General features: G+C 45.2%; 1 protein-coding gene across 1 annotated transcript in view; it reads left to right on the plus strand.

Annotated features, from left to right (window-relative positions):
- Positions 1-18,564, plus strand: part of EDARADD (EDAR associated via death domain) — a 58,785-nt gene extending 40,221 nt beyond the window's left edge. Inside the window, exons 5-6 of the mRNA XM_059170312.1 lie at positions 5,864-5,909; positions 17,809-18,564. Of these exons, the coding sequence (XP_059026295.1) occupies positions 5,864-5,909; positions 17,809-18,191 (429 nt within the window). The 3' untranslated portion in view covers positions 18,192-18,564. The remainder of the gene's footprint in view (positions 1-5,863; positions 5,910-17,808) is intronic.
- Positions 18,565-23,830: the final 5,266 nt, after the last annotated feature.

A 23,830-nucleotide genomic window follows, 5' to 3' on the forward strand; every position in this document is an offset into this window, starting at 1 on the left:
ATAGACATTTAAAGATGGAACTAGACAGTCCAGAAGAGCATGTTTTGTAGAAGACTAGCTCCTAGATACCAGTTAGTATCCTCCCCATCAATCTGTCAGCGGCTTCCGCCTCTCAGTCCATCCCCACATGGGATGCACAGTCATCTCTGAAGAGAAATTTTTCCCCACAGTGCGTTCTTGGCCTTGGGGTTTCTGCTGCTGTGTGAAATCTGTGTGAGATGTCCGGAGCCCTATGTGAGCCCTATGTGTGAAATCTCCATAGGTGGCTTCTTGTCACCCAGTGCCTTCAGCTCCGGAAACAGAAATGGGACCTGGCAACAGTTTATAAGCTAACTGAAGTACGGAACAAGTGTAACCTAGCCAACTTTCCGCTCAGAGAATTCTTGGAGCAGATAACACCTTTGCCCAAGTATAAGGTAATTTCCCCCTATTCACAATGAGAAGGCTTTACAAAAGAGGGATTTTCTTTAGCCTCCTGGGATATATAAAACATTGGTGTTCAACTTTGTGGTCTCTTCAGATTTCCTGAGGAGATTAAGAAAAAAAAATTTATTGTGGCAAAATACACATAATATTTACCATCTTGACCATTTTTAAGTATATGGTTCTGTAGCATTAAGTTCATTCACACTGAGCAAACATCACCAGCATCCATCTCTAGAACTTTCTTCCTCAACTGAAACTCTATACCCATTAAATAGTAATTCTCCCTTCTCCACTCACTGCCCCCTCGACAATTACTATTTTACTTTCTGCCTTTTGAATTTGATTCCTCTAAGGACCTCCATATAACTGGACTCATACAATAATTGTCCCTTTGTGACTGGCTTATTTCACTTCCCATAATTGCCTCAAGGTTCATCCATGTTGTAGCCTCGGTCAGAATTTCCTTCCTTTTTAAGGTTGGGTCATATTGGACATTTGGTTAATCAATTCAACTGTCAATGGTCCTTTGGGTTGTTTCCATCTTTTTTCGTATCTAGACCTTTCTTTTTTGGCACACAGATCCAACCATACCCAGAAGCTGCTCTTTCCCACAAAACCAATGGTTTATACTTGAACTTCATTCATAATTAAAACAAGGCTTTTACGCAGAAATCTTTTTTGTTATTTGTAAATGGTAGTTCTTCATTCCTGAGAAGTACTTGGAGTAGTCAGTGAGCTAACCCAAAGCATGACGTACCTGGAAGATAGTATCCATTCTGTAGCAGTAAGTCTTTGAGAAGTCTGGAAAGAATTAAGGAAGAAGAAAGCGGTAGAAGGAGAGGACTGGTTTCAGAGGTTGGCTTAGAACAGGGGAGACTCGTATGTGATAGGAGCCCTTGGCTCATTTCCCCCGCTCTCCTGGCTTGCTCACAGCTAAGTCTGGTGCCACTGTGACCCATGACTGTCCTCCATGTTCCTGGATCAGTTTTAATGGGAGCAGCAAGATGTTCAGCTTGTGCAACTCAGCACCATTCATTCTTTCAGGCCCCAGTCCTAGGTCCCAAGGATGCCACCAGCTGGGCCTCCATGCTAAAGACACAGCTCCCCCGGTCCCTTGGACTCCCATTCCCTAGAACTGGGCTTACATTAGTTTCCCATCACCAGCACATCTCCTAAGGGCTGATACTGGCCCTGTCTGCCACCAGGGATCATCTGTCCATGTTTCCTACTGGTATGTCATGTCCCTCTGATATCCAGGTTGAGCCCACAGTCTCCTTTTGGAAATACCTCACATCAGCTGCTTTCGGAACCATCACAGAACTTGCCACATCCTCTGTATCCTGGGCCTTGTCCATGAGGTGATCCTCTTCTTCCTGGCCCACCTCAGACCGCTCCTCAAGGTTGGTCTGATCCTGGAGGCAAGTCCTGTGCTGTAGCAAGAGGCCCCCTTGCAATGATTCTGGGTTGAGTTATATTGAACTAACACTTCTGAACACAGCACCAAAGTTCAGTGCTAGGCAGTGATAAGATATGTCCCACCCTTCCTAGTACATGCCATTAAAAACATATGCACAGGACCATAGTTCAAGAATAAAGGTTGGCCCTTGAAGATGAAAAGATACCATCTCTTCAGAGATAGGAGAAAAGGAGAAGAGTGGGGACAAATACACTGGCCCAGCCCCTTCTCGGGGTAAGAGACACTAATGGGTATGAGGCCTTCAGCTGGGTGGAAGAGGTTTGGATCAACACCTGAGAGGGCCTTAAGGAAGACAGTGGAAGAAAAACCAAGCATGACCAAGGAGCAGTTGAGACCCTGCTGAGAGCTTATGAATGTGGGAGTTTATCACTTCTTTTTCTCCAAGCAATAGTCAGCAGTTTAGAACAGTTTAGAAGGGAGGGCATGTTTAGCAGTTTAGAAGGGAGGGCAGAGCTAAGGAGTGGCCAGGGGCCCACAGCTGACAGACAAGTCTAGGGTGTTTATAAACACATGGCTAAGACACTGGACCGTGACCGAATGGACAGGAATCCAGGTAAGGCCAGAACAGTGGAGCAGGGGTGAAAACCACAGAACCAGTGACTGAGAAGGTGAGGCCAATGAGTAGCATCAGAGGGCATGAGCGAGGCATGGGGAGAGCATCATGGAGGATGGCAGCTCCTCCCCTGCTCTAGAGACCACAGACTCCACACCGTATTTGTGTCTTCTTTCCTTCCTCCCTCCCACTCGCTGTCCTTTACACAGATATTATGTGTTATCTGTTTCCAGTGTGCTCATCACAGAACAGTCTGGACAGGGCCCTTGCCTGGCAGTCTAGAGTCTAGTGCGGAAGAGAGACACTTGAACCCCCCACAGCCAGTGTAGCAAGCATCCCGTGGGGTGCACAGGCAGGATGCCGTGGGAACACCCTGATACATGACCCACCCTGGAATTCTGCAGAAGGCTTTTCAAGAGGAAGTGATGTCCGACCCGGGACCTCAATGATAAGAGTAGGTTAAGCAGATAGAAGGGTGGGGGGAGGGTAGCGCTGTAGGCTGACAACCTCTGTCCTCGTCACCCACCTGATAGGAGCTGGCTTTCGTATCCATCTCTTGGCTGGAACTGCCTTCAGATGTCACTACCCATCTCCTCACCAAATCTTGTCTGGCAGGACCCACAGAGCTCCTGAACTTCCCCTGGCTTGATATTGTCACCTCTTGCTTTTCTCCCTCCTCTCTGACCTCCCTTCTCTGCTTTGCCCCTCGTGCCCTCCCTGCCCCCAAAACATAGGTGTCACTGTGCTCCTCAAGGCTGTGATTCCACATCTTGCTCTCCAGCCATCTCTCTATTCTTCCATAATCCTATCAACATCCATATTTTCTTCTCTGGCCCTGATCTCCCTCAAGGACCAGCACCATGTTTTCAGCACCCACGGACATCTGATGGTCTTATCCATCACTCTTCCAAACTCTCCTGATTTCATCTTCTTTCACCTTGTGACTATATCTCTACAGTGGCTCCAGCTTTATTCAGATGAGTGGTTTGGGGTCTCATTAATCATCATGTCCAAGGCCATCTTGCTTTCCCCCACCCCCACACCACACAGTCACCTGGCCTGTGCATGTCACCTGGCCTGTCCCTAACTGCCATGTTCCTGTGCTGCACACACAGCCAGGTGGCACTTCCTGCTCTGCTTCTGGAGAGAGCTCCTGAGTGACCCTCCAACCCCACCCTGTTGTCTGTGAGCTGCAGCCCAGCTCCTTAGACAGCCTTCCAGACCTCAGTCTGGCCTCAGTATCTCCGTCTATCACCTCTCATGGCCTTTGCTTTGGACGAAGTTCCCTACAGGCACCATACTGCCACTTCTTGTCGGCTCACCTGAGCCTTTGGCTCAGTGCCCTTGCCTCCAAGTGCCCACTGCCAGATCCTCAGAAAAGCTCATCTCATACATCTCTGGTTCCAAGAAACCCCCTGTGGTTTTTCTCTGTCAGAGGAAACGTCTCCTCTCTGTGTCTACACCTCCATATTGGAACTCCACACCATCTGCCTTGTATTCTAGTTAATTGTGTGTGTCTCTGCTTCCCCAGCATATGAGGGCAGGCCTTGAGGTCAAGGGTTCAGAGTTCTTAATCTCTGTATATAGGTTCCGACACAGGGAACTGGTACATACTGGGTGCTCCAGCAAGAGGCATGGAGTAAAGCCATGAGTGTGGTTTCAAGAGGGGCATTTTTTTTTTAAATGCAAAAAGAAGTCTCTTCTGACTTCACTCTTAGAAAACTTAACCTAAGAAGTAGTATAATAATCAGAGCAAGAATAGAGATCCTAGATGTTATTCTATTATTCTGTCTCCACCGACCTTCACAAGTCATCCCGAGTCACGTCATGTCCCTTGTCTGTCACGGGGATGATTCTGGCCAGACATGGTCTTTGGTAAAAATGTTCTCCGGGTCATGAGATGAGAGGTCACCTATGCCATGTAACATAGTCTCGTGTGAAAGGAAAGCTTGTGGGAGAGTGGGGACCTCCATTGTCCCACGGAGCCTGTCAAGTTTCCATATTTGTGTCTGTCAACACCAGCTGAAGGGGCTGTTTCTGTTTGCTCCGTGTGCGTTTCCAATTCGGTGAGCAGTACCGTGACTTTGCTGACAGAAGCACGCCTGCCCAGTCCTGCCGCCGTTGCACAGATGTGGGAAGGCAGGTCTCTGCACGACCCGTCCAACAGTGGCCCTCCCCTTGGGGAGCTTCTGGGGTTAGCCTTGTAAAAGTTTAAAAAAAAAAAAAAAGATTTTCGTTCTTTCAAAAACTTCTTATAACCCTGACTCCCTGTATGCACAGAGCGAGCGGGTTGCTTTTCATTCCAGTTAGGACAATGGTGAGGAGCAAGACTCAAACAGAAACAAGAAATACTTAGATTCGTTGCTGGGAGGAAGAGGGGGTGGGGATCTGGCTGGTTAAACATCGGAATGCTTCTTGTGTGGAAAAAAAAATGAGGCTCCTAATTAGACAAATGTATCTACAGTGCTGAGACATGGGGATTTATGAGCTTGGAGGGAGGGGGGAGGGAGGGGGAGGGCTTCTAAGACAATGAAGGGAAAACACCGTTCAAAAGGCTCGACCCCAGGGAGTTAGTGCGACTTTCAGGGCAAAACTGAGAAGGCAGAGCACCTTAGTGATGAGCCAGTCTGTGGCCACCTTGACCTACAAATGATGATCCAGAAAGCCGAGCTGGTATGTGAGGTCCTTCAGATGACCAGGGCAGCTGGACGAAAACCCAGGGCTTTGGAGCCCATGCCTGGTGCTGCTTCTGGAACCCAAATAAAGGGGTCCTATAGGCTACTGAGAGAGGCTTTCACTGTCTGAAGGTGGTGTTAACATAAACAAACATGTCTTGAGGATGGTCTCTGCCGACTTCATTGAAAACACACACACACAGAGCCTCCAGCAAGGTCAGAGTAAATCCCTCCATGGAGACTATCCCATAGCACAGCCTTGCTTCTAAAAACAGAAGCCCCAGGAGAAGGGCAGAAACGCGGTCATCTCTAGAGATATGGACACTGTTCAAAGAGATCAAAATATGTTTTTAAAAAATTTTATAGATACAGAAACGAATTACCACCTAGACTGACAGCAAACCCAAACAAAGAGTAAATGGGGAATAAAATAAAAATCATCCCTCATGTGAAGTAAAAGTAAAACGATAGCGCATTGTTTCATCCACTGGGGTCTGCTGCATGCCAACACTATCCTGGGCACAGAGGACCCAGCACAGGGAGCAAACAGACCAAAGCTCCTGCCTTCCAGGAGCTTCTATTCCATTCCCTACCCCTTACAATACTGTTGTTGAGCTCCATCACCACCCACCCTACCAGGTTCTGGTGGAAACTTAACTACATTGGAAAATTGATACTATCTCCATTCGCATCTGAGTATGATTCTAATGTAGGTTGCTTTCTGGTTGACAGGGAGAAGAAAACAGCTTTCCAGACAGTACTGGAGATCCCCTTTCAGGTAAAGGATTGACTCTGTAGATGTCTGGGCTTCTCTGATAATTGGCATATCGGAATTAAAGATAATTTGCAAATATGTTTATCATTAACTTTGAAAGTCTGTATTACAGGTTAGTGGAACTTTCCAACCACAGGCCAAGGGGAACTGGAAGGAAATGTTAACCAGATTTCACAAAAGCCTTCAAAGAGTACTTTCTCCAAACTGCCCCTCCATGAGGGGCTCAGCTGGGTTCTCAATAGGAAAAGTTTAGGAGCAGGAAACAGAACAGAGAAGAGCCTCCTCTCTCAGAGTCTTGGGAGTCTTGGCGCTGATGGAAAACTGCCAGGTAGAAGAAAGCCACGGGGCTGGGGCCAAGCAGTCCATGTGGGAAGGGCCAAGCCATTGCCCTCTCGGTGGAGGGGTGCTCAGTCAGCCAAAGACCCCCTCCCACATCAGCCGTATGCTCGTCCCTGGTCTCCTGATGGTGTATTTAACCAGGGAAACACTAAGATCTGTCTCCTTCCCCACGTGTTACTGTAAGCTGGAAACTTTGGCAATCTTCAGATTTCTAATTAATTCATCATGGAGAAAATCTGGAGTGAGCATTAAAATAAGCTACCAAAAAGAATAACTAAAAAACATAAAAACCTCCCTAATGTTTTCTGTACTTTTTAAAACACATATCAAAGGATCTGAGTCATCAGGATTATGTATCTTTCTTTTTTAGGGGGAGGGTGGTGGACCCTAACACCTTCAAGATAATCTCTCCCTGATCCTACCTAGACTGTGCCCGTGTAACTCTACTGAAAATCAGAACATGGGGTGTACAACACAGCTTTCTTTATCCTCTTAGAAACATGATGTGAGCAGCACCTGGGTGGCTCAGTCGGTTCACATTCCACTCTTTTTTTTTTTTAAATTTATTTTTTATTTATTTTCAGCATAACAGTATTCATTATTTTTGCACCACACCCAGTGCTCCATGCAATCCGTGCCCTCTATAGTACCCACCACCTGGTACCCCAACCTCCCACCCCCCACCCCTTCAAACCCCTCAGATTGTTTTTCAGAGTCCATAGTCTCTCATGGTTCACCTCCCCTTCCAATTTCCCCCAACTCCCTTCTCTTCTCTAACTCCCCATGTCCACCATACTATTTGTTATGCTCCACAAATAAGTGAAACCATATGATAATTGACTCTCTCTGCTTGACTCAGCATAATCTCTTCCAGTCCTGTCCATGTTGCTACAAAAGTTGGGTATTCGTCTTTTCTGATGGAGGCATAATACTCCATAGTGTATATGGACCAAATCTTCCTTATCCATTCATCAGTTGAAGGGGGGCATCCTGGTTCTTTCCACAGTTTGGCGACCATGGCCATTGCTGCTATAAACATTGGGGTACAGATGGCCCTTCTTTTCACTACATCTGTATCTTTGGGGTAAATACCCAGTAGTGCAATTGCAGGGTCATAGGGAAGTTCTATTTTTAATTTCTTGAGGAATCTCCACACTGTTCTCCAAAGAGGCTGCACCAACTTGCATTCCCACCAACAGTGTAAGAGGATTCCCCTTTCTCCACGTCGTCTCTGACACATGTTGTTTCCTGTCTTGCTAATTTAGCAAGACAGGAAGTCACATTCCACTCTTAATCTCAGCTCAGGTCTCAATCTCAGGGTCATGAGTTCAAGCTTCACATTGGGCTTCACTTAAAAAAAATGAAAGAAACATGATGTTAGCAACAGTTATCTCTGGGTAGTGAGATTCTAAGTAATTTTTTTTTCATTCAGTAGATTTTTATTTATTAAGGACCTACTATGTGGGTTCCAGAGCAAAAGTACAGCTCTGGGAGGCAGAAGTTGGGATCCTGGTTTTAGTCCAGCCACTACCCTGCTGTGATTAGAGAAGTCAGAGGGGAAAGTGAGCTAGCTGAATTTGCCGTGGTGCCTTCCCACCAGGTTTCACGTGACAGGGCCAAGGTCGGTGTCCCATCTGGATACCCCACTGGAACTTGCCTTCCCTGGAAAGTTCCTATCCACCGCTACCAGAGGCTAGGACCTCTGGCCAGTAATTATTCCCTTTCCACAAATGCTGCAGCAGACGAGCTTCGATTAGAAGCACTAATTGGGTGATGTGAGGAAAAGAAAGCATGTTTGCATCCAAGCAGTCAGTTTTTGTTTTCTTTCCACTCTCCTATATTTTTAAAATTTCTAACATTAGTAGATATCAGAAAAAATCTCTCCCCCCAAACTTTAGCTTGTATATACAAAGGGTATATAACCAATGATCAGATGTAAACACAACATGTAAAGTAACCAAGGAAATCCACAAAAGGCTACTGAGTGACCTCGGTGGTAAGAACATGAATTCTTTTTCCCTGATGCTCATCTGAATTTTCAGATTTTCCACAATTAGCACATATTTCTTTTCTAACTAAAAAAAAAAAAAAAAACTGTATTTAAACTTTTAAAAGACTAACACCCTCTACACTAACATGAGATGTGAGCTAAAATGAAAATGGATAAAGTATGCTATTTAGGAATATCTATAAACCTTTATAATTCAAGGTTGTTGTTGACTAATGGATTAACTTTAAACAAATTTCAGTTGTCTCTTAAAAAATTTTATCCGTGTCCAAATGAAATGGGAGACTTTTGCAGAGAATAAACTTTTCACAGTGACCACAGGTAAATTGATTGAGAGCACATGATGCCTTGAAGTCAAAACATTTCACACCCAGCTTGCTGCTTTGCACACAAGAGTGAGTGTACAGGTGTTTGGTTGGATTTTTGGTTTTGTTTTTTGTTTTTTGTTTTTTGTTTTTTGTTTTTTCATAAACAGAAGGATGAGAGACACAGACTTAGTGGCTTTGCTCTTGGATAAACTGGCAAAAGCTGATCCGTATATTTTGGTCTTTGAGTGAGAGTAGCTCCTTAAGTAAGCTTTACTTTATCATTTTAGTTACAAACACGAATTTAGCACTTACTGTATACCAGGCCCTGTTCTAAGCACTTTAAAGAGCTGCTTAGAAAAACTGCCCATGACAGCTCCAAAGTTGTCTTCCTCACCAGGTGGAGGTTACAGAAGTGATGCTGGGTCATGTGGCTGGTGCTGGGTCACCTGGCTGGTGCTGGGTCCCAGGAGTCCTCTGGGGGAGCTCAGTCCCAAACACCACACCAGGCTGCCTCTCTACTAGTCAGAAGCGTTGCCCGGGTAGTCCACACATCGAATGCTGAAGTGTCATACAGAGGGGTCGGGGTCGACTATCTCAGATACAGTCTTAACCTGGAACAAAGCCAAAGCCCGCTCATTCCCCCCTCAACCCCCACCCCCAAAGTCAGTCTCCAAACGCTGTAATACTGTCCACAAGAAGCTCGCTGCTTTCCCTAGATCAGGCCCTTGGGCCTGAACTCAGAGCCTGGATCATATTTTATTCTTGTCTTTGAAAACCTCAGTGATCTGTGATCCTGCTTATAGCTGGTTAAAATAAGCAATGTGGGGAGAATAGAAGGCACTGCCTCAGAGGGAGGGATTAGACAGACGTGAGAAATGACAGCTGACGGTTTATAAACAAGGAAAGAAAAAGAATACAAACCAGAGTGACCCAGCACTAGAAAAGCACAGCCTCCTTCCCAGGGCTGGTGCTTTGGGAAGCAAATGCCCACGGGAGGCAGAGCCCCTCATTGCGGTGTCCTGGACTAATACATCAACCCACCTGCTCTCGACACCTGGCCAGTTTCTCAAGGATAACTTTCTGACGACCTTGCATAATTCAGCACTTGCCCAAACTAAACCTAATTTCCCCACAGAAATGAAGGTCAAATACGACTGTTACTTTTTTTCAAGTTGGGTCCATTACAGGACGCTTTGTTCCTACGTTTTCCCCTCATTTCAGAACCCGAATGGCAATCCAAACATGGCATTCTGTGCTGAGTTTTTTTTCTTCAAGTGCCTTCTACACTCCGGCTTTGTTTGATGACAAAATCGAGGCACGGCTTGATCTCCGAGCCCAGATCTTTCCAGTCTGTCAGTTAGACTCCCTAGTGCTGCTGCCAACTTGATGTCTCCTTAAAAGGGTGTTTCAGGGAGAGAGAGAGAGAGAGAGAATGAGAATGAAATTGTATTGTTTTTTTCCCTCTGGTTAAAAGATCAAACGCCCACCAAAAGCCCTTGGGTTAGTTTCTTGGGAGATAAAAATAGTTCTTCATCATTTTCCAGCTCAGAGCACATAAACTACCTCCAATGAAAAACGTGGTGCGTGTGCGCCCTAGTGATATATCAAAGCCATAAACTGACATTTTAAATGTATTTATTTCCAACCACACTGGAAACCACACACACACACACACACACACACACACACACAGAAAAAAGGCCCGAGTTTATATGCGTAACTGCAGAAGTGTTTGACACCACGCTGACATTTTGTTGGTATTCTGCAAGCTCCAAATCTGATAATTTATAAACACCTGGGATGGACTTATTTTACTTCAGGACCACAATATTGTGCTGTTTGCAAAATTGCCAATAAAAAATGTTTACCACTTAATTGTTTGAATTAACTCAAGCCCTCGTTACCCTGCCGAACGTTATTATAAATGATCTAAGAGCTCACAGTGGTCCTGAGCACACCGGAGGGAAACACCCGTGTGGTAATAGTTCTCCAAAAGGCAGAGTGTACAAGATAAAACGGCATCCTCCCTGCAGGGAGACACATTAAGTCAATCTGTGATCCATTGCCAGCATCCTGACTGGAGCCAATCTCTAGGCTCAAGTAATCATGACCTTTGTGAATCCTGAGTCTTGTTCCAATTCACAATTAACTGTTAATTGACCAGTACTTTCTTTTAACAAAATTTTTTTTAAGATTTTATTTATTTATCAGAGAGAGAGAGAGCACAAGCAGGCAGAGAGGCAGGCAGAGGCAGAGAGAGAAGCAGGCTCCCCACTGAGCAAGGAGCCTGATGCGGGACTCGATCCCGAGACCCTGGGATCATGACCCGAGCCAAAGGCAGTGGCTTAACCAACTGAGCCACCCAGGTGCCCCAATTGACCAGTATTTGCAGACTGTCAGCCCCGTACCAGACTTAGACACTGCACCATTGGACGAGAACTTCTCACTGTCGTTTTAAATGTCATTGCCACACCTTGTCGGCAAACATTCCGGAATCCTTACGGCTTCTTTAAAGTCTGTGTAAATGTGTGTCTGAGAGAGGAGGAAGAGTAGGGGGAGAGGACAGAAAGCACCCCACAGGAAAATCCACTCATCACCGTTGAGTGTGGGGGCATGTTATCTCTTCAAAGACTTAATCACGGAGCAGACTCGCCCTCTCTCAAAGAAAAGTAGCTCTGATTCCAAAATGTAATTGTGGCAGGCCCTTCTGACTAAGAACTTACTCTGCGGATGTCTTGAAGGCAATGGTTTTCAACCCTGGCTGCATTTAGAATTCCCATGGGGGGCCTTTAAAAATTCCCAGGTCCCTGCTGCACCCCAGACCAATTAAATAAGGATTTCGGTGGGTGGGGCCAGACAGTTGGGAGTGTGGGCGGGCATTCTGCTGGGAGGAGGAGTTCCATCTTGTGGCCAAGGCTGAGAACTATGGCTTTAAAAAAGGCTGTTGGTTGTGCTTCCTTACCCACAGCTATGAACCCTTTGTTGCCTGCCCACCATGCCTGCCGTGGGATGAGGCTTTAATCGATCTCACACAATCCTTGCAACAACCTTGTGAGACAGACCTCACTGTCCCTGTTCAAAGAGTAAGGATATGGCCTCAGAGAGCTCAGTTACCTGTCCAAGTTGCACACGTGCGTCGTGCTAGCTGGTACTGACAGTCCTTTGGCCTGCCTCTACAGCTGTTCCTAATCTCTGGTACACAGGCTACTCCTTCTGCATAGCGACCACGCATCATTCTTCTGCTTTCTATATGCTCAGCACTTAAAAAAAAAAAAAAAAAAAAAGTTTTGGTTGATCTGAAATTTTCCAGATAGCTTTCAGGCTGCCCAGAGGTTTCTGATTGGACTATTTCTCTATAAGATTCTTCATGCATTTGATTGACTCAACAAAAATTACTGAGCGCCTACTCTGTGGTTGGAATGAAATGGCGACATTAGATATGAAAGTCTCTTTCCTCTTGGAGGTTATAAACTAGTTGGGAGTGACAGACGATAAACACAAATAAGGCATTATGTATGGTGGTTGATGTGCCTTGAGGAAATAAACAAGGGTAATGGGATTTTTGCCTGGGGAGGATGCTGCTTTAGCTGAAGAGGTACTCGGACACCTGAACAATGCAAAAAAGCCAGCTGTGAAGATATGAGGAAGGAGAACTCCAAGAAGAAAAGCTAGCTGGTGCAAAGGTCCTGAGGCAAGCCTGAGCTTAGAGATCTAGGGACAAGCGCAGGCAGGGAAAAGCAATGGAGGAGGAAGTGAGCTGGGAGGTATCAGCAGAGGCCAGACTACAAAGGGACTCTTTTCTTCTCAGTGTCCTTATTTAAAAAAAAAAAAAAAAACCTATTCTCTTTACATAAGATCTGATGAAAATGCTTTCACATCCTATATCACATCAAATTCATGAGATATAGAGATTACCATTTTCATTTTAGGGATGAGGAATCTGAAGTCTTTGGAAGGTTAGTGCCTGGAGAAGTCAAGCTCTAGGAGGCTGGAGCACTGAGATTTGATGAGCCCCAGTGACACAGGTCAGAATGAGATAGGATCAAGTGTTCCATGCCGGGGTGGTCACATGGTAGTCCTTCCATAAATGACAGGTGGTGTGATGCAGAGACACTGAGCACTTCCTCCCCTGACAAATTCTCCCCAAGTATAAGCCGGTACTCAGACTAGACTCACAGAGACCTAATCTCCTAGGGCTTTGGCCTCTAGAATAGGGAATCATCGTACATTAATGTTGTGTTCCATTCTGGCTTTGCCTCAGCAGAAGACACACAAGTCAGGCGCCAAAATATGGCAAGTGAGGACTCTCATTAGAGAATCTGAGTGACTTCTTATACATCAGTAACTTCCTTTTTGAAAGAGCCCTCTCCTCTCCTCTCTCAAATCTGGAATCAATCCATTCTCTTGTGTTTTAAGACCAATGCTGAATTGGTTTCCATCCATATCTGTTTATCACCAGGAGACATCAACAACATTCCCTTTCCTTTTAACTTTCTCTCTTCAGGTCCTAAGACTCATCACACAATAATAACAAGTCAACTGGGAGCACCTGGCTGGCTGAGTGGGGAGACAGTGACTCTTGATCCCAGGGTCGTGAGTTCAAGCCCCGCATCTGGTGTAGAGCTTCCTTAAAAATAGCAAGTGTCCCTTGTCTCCTGAGGAGAAAGCTAGCTCCTCTTCATTCGTTTGGCAAACAATTTCTGAGCTTCAGCGGTACAGCAATCCTATGCTTGTTTTTTGAGAGACTTCAAATAATAATCCCATTTTTCCCCATTTCTGATGAAAGCTTCTTTGGTCCTCTGTCTGTCTCTCTCCCTACAATTGTTTCTTCCCCAAGGCATCACCTAGCCTAGCCTTTTATGTGCACGATTACATGATAGGTGTTTAAAGCAGAGAAGGACAAAATATATTTGATAAAAACAAAACAAAACATGTTTCTCCACTTAAGTCCGCCAGAGAGCTAATTATAGTTTATGATTCTAAAAGGCAGATTTAAATTCACTAGTGTTGGCAGTTCGTGGAGATTGCAGTTCAATAAACGGTTTGTGGTTTGTGTCACGGAAAATACTAAAGGAAAACACTGATAGATTTTTGGCACATCCTTTATTTTCAGACAAACTAATAAATGGTCAGTGTAATTGTTCAAAGACAAGCTTCTTTTACACCAGAGGACTTAAAGGAGCTTCACAGAAACCTTACTAATGATGTCTTTTTTCTTTATATTATTTATTATTATATTGTTTTTATTCTTCTTGATACCAAAGGAGAAAGCCTTGCCAACACTGAATCTTACAAAGGTGGTACCAGAGATCGCCTTTGGGCACCAATACATTTAATTCTGGACTTCAAGATTTAAATCCTCCTTTCTTTTTCCGTGACATTTAAAAATATTTTTGAAGTATCCAAAGAAACACAATCATCATAAAAAATTAGGAATGTTACCCATCGGTAACATTTTTGTTATACATGCTTCCAAGCTTTTTCTATGTCTGTGAATATGTAATACAATATATGCTTTACATGGATATGAATGACTTGTTTTCTGGTCTTTTTAAAAAAGATACTATTCATTCATTTTTGAGAAAGAGTGGGAGGGAGGAGGGAGAGAGGGAGAAGCAGACTCCCCACTGGACAGGAAGCCTGGCTTGATGCAGAGCTTGATCCCTGGACCCTGAGATCATGACCTGAGCCGAGGAGAAAGAGAGAACACAGGCAGGGGGGAGGGGTAGAGAGAGAAGCAGACTCCCCGATGAGCAGGGAGCCTGTCTCCATTCGGGGACCCTGAGATCAGGATCTGAGCCAAAGGCCGGCGCTTAATGGACTGAGCCACCCAGGCAGCCCAAAGCCTTACTTCTTAATGCATCATATTTTTTTTTAATATTTTATTTATTTATTTGACAGACAGAGATCACAAGTAAGCAGAGAGGCAGGTAGCAAGGGGGAAGCAGGCTTCCTGCTGAGCAAAGAACCTGCTTCGGGCCTCAATCCTAGGACCCTAGGATCATGACCAGAGCTGAAGGCAGAGGCTTTAGCCCCCTGAGCCACTCAGTGCCCCCTTAATGCATCACTATTAATGTGGCTTGAGAACAGCTATGTTATATAGAGATGTAAGGCAGCATTTTTAAACTCTAAGAGGTAGAGCACACTGCAGAAGGATCCGGATCTGTTCTCAAGGCATTTAAGGTGTCACAAAGAAAAAGAAAACTGCGCAGAATATCTTACCACAAGGCACAGTTAGGAGACACAGATAAAATGATGGTATTCTGAAGGAGGCAGCGTTCCGGGCTGGAGCCGGGGAGATTTCATGCAAGGTGGGTTTTATAGGACGGAGTAAGTTCCACAGAGGAAGTCCTGGGAGAGAGAGAGAGGAGAGAGAAAACCAATCAGAGAGAAAACACCAGGAAAGACATGGAAGTAGAAGAATTAGGAGGCCCGATTTCCCACCTGTGAAACCGACAAATACTGTTCCCTCAGTGCTGACATAGGTCAAGTGAGATAAGCAGCATCGCTGTTCCCTGGTTGGAGTATAAATTAGTATCACCTTTATTTCTGGAAAGCAGTTTTGGGCACATGTGTTGATAGTCTTAGAAAGCTTTTACAAATTTTGGGTCCAATAATCCCATTACTAGTGTGATGAGTAGAGATGTGGCCAAAAATATATATGCGAGGGTCTGCATCAAAGTGTTCCTCTTAGTCGTGAGAACCTGGGAAAACTTTAAATGTTCAATAGTTGATAGAAAATCTGTGATTGTCTATAATTTCCAGTTTTTCTGCCCTGAGCTGGTATTAGTCTTTCTTTTAATGAATCTGAGGTAGGCTTTGCAGACCGGATGAAGTTTGGGGAATGGAGGGGTCCCACATGTTTGGAGTACAGGTTATCTTTAAGGAAGTTCTGGGAAGGAAGACAGGAACTGTAGCACAGAGAGCTTCCAGTGGATGCTGTGACATGGTAACTGGTTGGATACAGTGATCAAGTCTCCGAGGACACCTAGGAAGCTCTAAGTGTCTTAGGGGAGTTGGAGTGCTTTTGATGCTTAGCGGGAGACATTTCTAAGGACAGTTTTAGGTCCCTTGAGTTGGAGATGTCATCTGGACATCAAGAGGGGCTTCCCATGGTCATGGTGGAGCCCAGAAGAACAGGCAGGGCTCCGCACTCATTTATTTACTCATGCAGTCACTCACTCATTCAAAAAACATTGCTTATGCATTTGCTGTATGTCAAGGGCTCTGCACGCCCCACAGATGTAAAAAGAAGGGGCCTTCCATTCTTGTGGGAGTGCACAGTGGGGGTTTTGGGAGTGGAGGAGGTGACCAAGGGGAGGGAGTGTGAGAAGGGAGAGCTTTGGGCTAAAAACCAAACAGGAGCACCTCCGTGTCCCTCTCAAGGACTCAGTTGTGAGTGAAACAGGCTGGGATCTCAGCAGCCAGGTGATAGGGGGAGGGTTACAGCTGGGACCTGGGGCTGGGTGTTGGGGTTTGTCTGTCAGAAGGCAACTTCAGGGAGGAGACACCCTACCGTGAAATAGTGTCTGAAGGGGCAAAGGAGCCTTGGTCCCAGTTCCAGAGACAGCTGTATCCAAAGGGAGCTGGTGTGAGGGTCATTAGAAGCCACAGGAGATCCAGGTGACCTTCAAAGTCAGGTGGCAACCTGCTTGTCCGTGTAACACATTGTCTTGGTTACCACAGAGATAAAACACCCCTGGACAAAGTGTGGGAAACAGAAACAATCCTAAGAGTTAAGACAATAGCTATTACTATTGTTGTGCATTTCCTTCCATAGTAATAGTAACAGAGTTTTCACACAGTCCTAATGTCAAGGACACACATTCTGTACATCTTGCGTTTTTCACTTGCCATTACAGCACATGCATTTTCTGGGTCCCTGCATAGTCTTCATAGGTACTTCAATAAAATTCCATCAAGGTGCACAATAATTTATTCCACTGTCCCTTAGCTTTGGCATTTGTTTTAAAATAAAATGGACTATAATTAAAGTCTGTCATATTCTAGATTATCTCCTTGGGCTGGATTCCCAGAAATTATGTGAGTAGGTCAAAGAGTAGGAGCAGGATTTTTATGGTTCTTGTCATCTTATTTGTACTTCCCTCCAGATGCTGGGTCCTCAACTTTTGGATCACCGAAGATACTCCCTTTCCCCAAATTCTTTCCTTTCCTAAATGGGAAAGTCCAGGGCTCAGTATAGTAAAGGTCATTGTCACCAGCCTCCCGGAATCTTCCAAGCTAGTGATCTCTGGCACAGCCTTTGGCTGTTACAGTCCCCGGTCAGAAGGGTCGGGAGCCCGGGAGCCCCAGCGCTGATGCAGAAGTTAAGACACTTCCCTTGCCACGCTGTGCAAACACCACTTAACAACTTAATTGTCAATGACTTGCCAGCACTTCTTCCCTCCTCCTTCATCCTCCCCCTAACATGCTTCCTTGAAATGAGGCTAAAGATGACTGCCTGATGGGAGAATGCCTGCCCTTCCTCTGGGCTGGGGCTGTGCCCTTCTTGCTGAGGCTCAGCTCAGAAGCCTCCTGTTCATCCATCCCACGGCACCCACCTCAGGGCATTGGCTCCCCTTCAAAGGCAGCCCTATGGGTGAAGAAAACGCAGATAAAGGCAAAATGATAAGGTGGCCATAAATCTAAAAAAGTAAGTTTTCTGGCATTATCAGTTATCAATCACTCCGTTTCAAGCATGTGTATGGAATAGATATTCCAGTGCTCAATGTTTGAGTGTGTTTAAAGGCCTTTTAAAGAGCTGTGCAATCCTTCCTACCCCATTGTGCGGTGTTTGGCATTAAAAAGCTGTCAGGGCCGACTTGTAACTTGTAAGGGGTAAGAGTGGAGGTTCGGGCAAGTCTGGGCTGGTTTACCTGTGGGACCGCGGAGTGTGACTCCTGCCGGGGACCCACCCCCCAGAGACAGCCCCGCTCCTCAGAACCCACATTCCAGCCAGCGGTCTCGCAATTGCACGATGTAAGACTCAGCCTCCAAAAGAAAGGGAGCCTAACCATGTAAAACCCCACTGGTGCTTCCAGCAAAGCCCCCCATCCCTTGGCTGTCAAGAATGCCCCGTTTGTTGTGCGAGGCTCTAGGAATGAGTATCCTGAAGGTATCTGAGTATCGATAGGATCCACGCGCACCGGCGCTGTTGGCATGTGAGCAGGAAGATCGAGGACGGGAGAGATGGACGCGCGCGTTCACTTTCTGGCTGACCTGTGGGCTGTATTGCTTGTCCCCGCAGATGTAAGCAAAGGCGAATCCTGCAAGGAGAACTGTACTTGTCCCTCCTGCTCGCTCCGGGCCCCGACCATAAGTGACTTACTCAATGATCAGGACTTACTTGACGTCATCAGGATAAAGCTGGATCCGTGTCACCCAACAGTAAAAAACTGGAGGAATTTTGCCAGCAAATGGGGCATGCCCTATGATGAACTGTGTTTCCTGGAGCAGAGGCCTCAGAGCCCCACCCTGGAGTTTCTGCTGCGGAACAGCCAGAGGCCAGTGGGTCAGTTGATGGAGCTGTGCAGGCTGTACCACAGGGCCGACGTGGAGAAGGTCCTGCACAGGTGGGTGGATGAGGAGTGGCCCAAGAGGGGGCGTGGAGACCACCCCAGGAACTTCTAGACCCCTGCTTCTTTGCACTGGCCTCTTTGGACCTGGAGACAACCACAGGTTAAGGAGGAATGGGGATCTGTTCTTTTTTTTTTTAAGAGTTTAGGATAAGGACATGGAACTGTGGACATGGGTTTTCCCCAAAGCTGGGGTTTGTTATTTTTTGTTGTTGTTTTTTTGTTTTGTTTTGTTTTGTTTTTGGAGGGTTAGGCTATGTTTTGGTGGTGGATTTTTGTTTGTTTAGTTTTGCACATCAGTTTTAATTTAATATCCAAATCCAGAATCAGGAAGGAGACTTTGTAGACTCCTATAGGGACTGGGGTCGAAGACTACAATCTGAATGGATTCATGCCATGATGAAAATAAAATTGCCCTTTCCCTTCAATGCTGTGGAAGCCTGAAATAAGAACGAGGATTGTCGATGGCCCCATGCGATCGTCCCCCGTGGGATCCTTCATGATGGGCAGCGTTCCCACAGCTTACAAGAAAACGGCACAGAGACGTTACCTAGTTTGTACCTTTTTCAGTCATAAAGTACTTAGGTGAAGTGGCAGGGTGTTGGTATTATGGGCCAGACCTTCAGACCGTATGTGCCATCTTCTTTATTGATATACTTTGGTAATCTGCACACTATCAAAAATGGCATTCGTCCAAATGTTTTTTCCAAGAAATGCAAAATTGGTGGTGGGAGGACAGAGTCCAGAATCTGCAGGGGAATAAGGACCTCGGGCGTGGTCTTTGACAAGAGAATACCAAAAAATGCCCTTTGTCACCCAAGATTTTTTTTAAATTAACTTAATATTTACTTTTATGTCTTTTAGATAAGGCTAAATGTTTCACCCCTGAGATCAAGCTCAGTTAAATAAATAAAAATCACCTGGCCCGTGGTTGAAGTATAACCACTCTTCTAACCGCTGTCCAGGGGCACTGACAAACACTACATAGCGTTTAGCCAAGAACAGGGAATCGATATCAAAATCCACACTTAAAAGGATTTTAAACCGAATGAAAAATTGGGTCCAAGCAATATCTGATGTTCTTATTTGATGGTTTAAAGGGAAGTCAAGTGTGGAGGATGGAAGGTTTTGTTCCTGGAGAGATCTGATTTTCTCGATTTTTTACAGGGTAACAGATACAAGGCTTGCTTGACAATTCCAGAAAAGGCACTATTTGGTTTTGGCTGTGGGTTCAGAAAATTAAGGCACTTGTTACAGTTTGGTGGGATTCTGTATACACCTTCGATTCAAATTAGCCAAAATGATGAAGAGCATTGATGTGAGTACAAAAAAAAAAAAAAAAAGATTAGGACTAGCGCAAAAGGAAAGTATTTTCTCAACATATTTTTCCATGGATAGTTTTAATGGTTTTTATTAGGTTGCTAATATATACAGTGAGCTTCACTATCAAATGTGAACTCTAAGCTAGGAAAAGCTACGGAGATTTCCTCGTCACTTCTCATCCAGGGTTCTTTGCACCCAGCTCATATTCCCTTGTCTGACTGATCCAATAAATGTCAGGTTTGTCACAGGATGTATTTGAAGGAGCAGCAAGTAATAAAAGGTGGAGATTTTTAAAAATGGGTTCTTCTGCAGTTGATGTCCAATGAGGGGTTGTTAAATATTTATCATCAGCCCTGCTCTAGGCACCGTACAGAACTCATTAAGGGGGCTCCAGTCTTGTAGGAATTTGGTTTTATGTTCCATGTTCTTGTTAAGTTTACATGTGACATGCCCCCCCCCCAATATGTTAGCCCAAAATTTGCTGTGGGAAAATACAGATGAGCTTCGGCATTCGTTCCTGACCTGCTAGGGAAGGGGAACAGAAAGTGTTGTGATTATTCAATGCAGTATGGTATGGACCCCCAGCGGGGGGATGCTGTCACCTGTGTCCCGCCACCCTTGGGATACAGGGAGCCTGACAAATGTCCGGCTGACTGCTGCCTGGCCAGGTGCCACAGGAAGTCCCTTCCTTCTCCGTGCTGCTGGGGAACTCCACCTTTTTATTATAGTTCCCCCCTGCCCATCTCCATCCTGGCAGACTGATCACCCCAGCTCAGCACCAGCAGTCTGTGGGGGGGGCTCTGACCAGGTAGAAGCAGGGGGAGAGCGAGGAAGGAGGGAGATGGGACGGAAAAGCCATTTGGCTCCCTTTCCTCAGCCTGCTCCTTCCTCCTCCAGCCTCTAGGTCTCCACCTCCCCCAGACAGAGACCCAAAATAACAGGTGGTAGCGCCACCCCTACCCCCAGCCATCATTCCTGTTAGGGGGTGGATGTAGCGGGAGGGCGTAAGGTTTCCCTTATTTCCAGAGACTTCCTCCGCCTCCAACTCACACAGAACAGAGGTGCAATGGGAAGAAAGAGCAACCTAAGGGAGGAGAGGATTGGAATAATACCACCTGCACTACCCTGCCCTGCCTCTGCTGCTGCCCCACCAACTTCCCTGGTCTTCCCCTCCCCCTACCCCTGGAGTTCCCAGCTCAGTGGGTGCCCAGCTCTATTGACCCTGGCAAGTCACAGACTCCCCCTCTGCCCTCCCCCCAGTGCTTGGAACAGTAGCGAGGGCTTCTAAATTTCCTTCTGTTAGGGCCACAGCTGCAATTTTTAAAAAATGTTTAAGGTCCTAATATCCCAGATGTGAAATCTGGAAAATACTGTGACAAATTTTCCCACAGAAACACAGCTACAGATGGACATCAGGTTCTTTAGAACTGTCAGTTCTAGATTTCACAAATTCCTAACTTTAAAGTTTTTTGTAAGCTGGCTTGGGAACGTGTGGCCGCACGTCCCTGTTGGCACTGCTTCTCGGGGGCAGGTTTCCAATTCCAAACTCAAACTTCCAATCTCAAAACTGACTTTCAACAGAACTTATCAACTTATGTATCTTCAGTATGGCTATTGTTCCTAAGTGTCTGCTGAGCTTAACTTTGAATTAGATCAAAAATGTTAAGACGGAATTCAGGGGATTCAGGTATGGATGGAGTGGTATGGGCTCCTTTACGGTCAAATTCAGGAATTTCGGGAAAAGCATGTGACCACAGAGTCATCCCCCGACCCCTCAACCCCCCCATTTGGCATCATTACTTCCAAAGACCTCATTGAGAATAATTTCCAATCCTAGCTATGAAAGCTTAAAATTCCTGTTTATAATTGCATGAGGGAAATGGCAGGGTAGGCAGGGTTGCTGTTGTTTTTTTTAAATAGGGGAGTTGACGTGACTATACTGTTTGAATTTGATTCTACCGTTATTTGCACCTACTGCCATCTCTAGCGATTGGCATTTACCTTATGATAAGTTTGAATTATTAGAAATACGTTAGCAGAGGGGCACCTGCATGGCTCAGTGGGTTAAGCCTCTGCCTTTGGCTCAGGTCATGATCTCAGGGTTCTGGGTTCGAGTCCTGCATCAGGCTTCCTGCTGAGCAGGGAGCCTGCTTTCCCCTCCCCCTTCTCCCCTTGCTGCTCCCCCCACTCGTGCTCTCTCTCCTTCTCTCACTCGGTCTGTCAAATAAATAAATTCTTTTTAAAAAAAAAAGAAATATATTAGCAGACAGAAATTCAGCCAAGAAGTTTTCTTAAATACAAGTTCATCTGGACTCTAGACTTTGATTAAATGTAGGGTGACTTTTGTCTCTGTTACATATGGGCATATCAAAGAGTAATCCTCAACAGAAATAAAACCAGAACTCATTTGTGTAATAACCCAAAATACTTTTTAAGTTAATTTTCAACAAATACATATTGTAACAGGACACCTGGGTGATTTAGTCGGTTAAGTGTTGGACTCTTGGTTTCTGCTCAGTTCGTGATCTCATGAGTCATGGGATCAAGCCCCATCTGGTGCTCTGAGCTCAGCAGAAAGTCTGCTTGAGGATTCTCTCCTCTGCCCCTCCTGAGTCATTCTCATTCTCTCTAAAATAAATAACTTTTTAGCACAAATACTGTAACAGCATAAATATGCTGAAACTTCACCAAAGTGGGAGTGGAAAGGAAGGAAATCACTTGATAATTAATTGATCAAATAACTGTTAAAATGTAAGTTAATTAATACGTAAGTTTTTCCCATGATATGTTCCTGGGGATCTTGGTTAAATTGTCCATGCTACGAATGAAACTGCTTATGATGAGTGCTTTTTGCCAGTAGAAAGATGAAATCACTTTAGCTACGTTCCAGGATACAGTCTTTCAAACAGCACTTGCGTACTGCTGTGTTACGTAGTGAGGCTTTATGTTATGAGCCTACTTTATTTGCTTCCAATACAAAATGTGGAGATTTCATGTGAGAAAGGGAAGCAAAGCCACAATAAACACCACACACACTCAAGACACATACACGAGGAGCCACGCTTCCTTCGATTGTAAGACTTAAAATGGTTAGGGCTTCAGTTGTTTGCCAGGATTGCCCAATGATATTTCTTTTTTAAGATTTTATTTATTTATTCATGAGAGAGAGAGAGAGGCAGAGGGAGAGGGAGAAACAGACTCCCCGCTGAGCAGGGAGCCGGATATGGGACTCCATCCCAGGACCCCAGGATCATAACCTGAGCTGAAAGCAGATGCTTAACCGACTGAGCCACCCAGGTGCCCCCACCAATATTTCTAGATATCCCGTATGGAGAATGCACCCATTGTTACCAAATAACAATGATTCAACAACATAGAAAATTTGTGGTAATAGAATATGGTACATTTCAGGGTCTCCTTGAGAGTAATTTTTGTGTGGTGCTGCCCTCTCCTGGAGCATAAAATGTGCACACACATCCTTTCTGGTTTGGCTGCTGTCCTAAGACCAGCCCAGAACCAACCTTGTATTCATTATAGTTTACCACCTATAATGATGAAAGATGGGAAAAGCTCAGTTATCTTCCAGAAGGAGGCTGGCAGAGCTGACATGATGGTCCAGTAGACCCTTCGTCCTCTTGTCAGTTGTGTGATCGGCCTGCTCTCCGAATAGGTCCAGGCTCTGGGAATTCTGTCAATGAGACTTTTCCTCCATGTAGTTCTAGAGCTCGCTGTTTGTGGATGTTTGCGCTTTCTCCCTTCCGACTAAGCAGCGCTCTTCCGTATTCAGGGAAGTGGCTGTGAGCAACAGTGACTTTCCTGTAAAAAGGCAAAGGCATCACTCTCAGTTACAGCAGCCGTCAACCACGAGCACTAGCTTTCTTCTTCCTGTATAATTTAAGTACAAAAATATATTCTTTTAAAATATATTCTTTTAAACAAAAACATATTCTTTTAAAAACAACATTCATAACTAAGGTCTAGCAGATTTCCTGTTTTGTTTTGTTTTTAAAAGCAATAGATATTTTGTTTTGAACCAAAACCACATCCTCCTTATAACCTTCTCCGCTTCTGCCCTTCCTGTTCTATACTTTCCCTTTCCTGGAGCCCATGTTTCTGCTTCGGGTTCTTATCTTAGAGCCATTCACTTGTTTCTGAGTCAGATTTCTTTGCTGCGCCCACGGCCCTCTCCCTCCCAGGTATGGACTTCCTGGAACATCAGCTTCCTCTGTTCACTTACACAAGCAGAAACGATGCTTTGGGTCATTTTTCATATTTAATGACACTTTGGGCCTAATAATGTTCAAACCGTTTCCTACCCTTGTAACTGAAACACACATAACTACGTTCGCCCAAAGAAGGGAAGAGAAATGG

This window comes from Mustela lutreola, chromosome 4 (genome assembly GCF_030435805.1).
Source record: "Mustela lutreola isolate mMusLut2 chromosome 4, mMusLut2.pri, whole genome shotgun sequence".
Classification (NCBI taxonomy): domain Eukaryota; kingdom Metazoa; phylum Chordata; class Mammalia; order Carnivora; family Mustelidae; genus Mustela; species Mustela lutreola.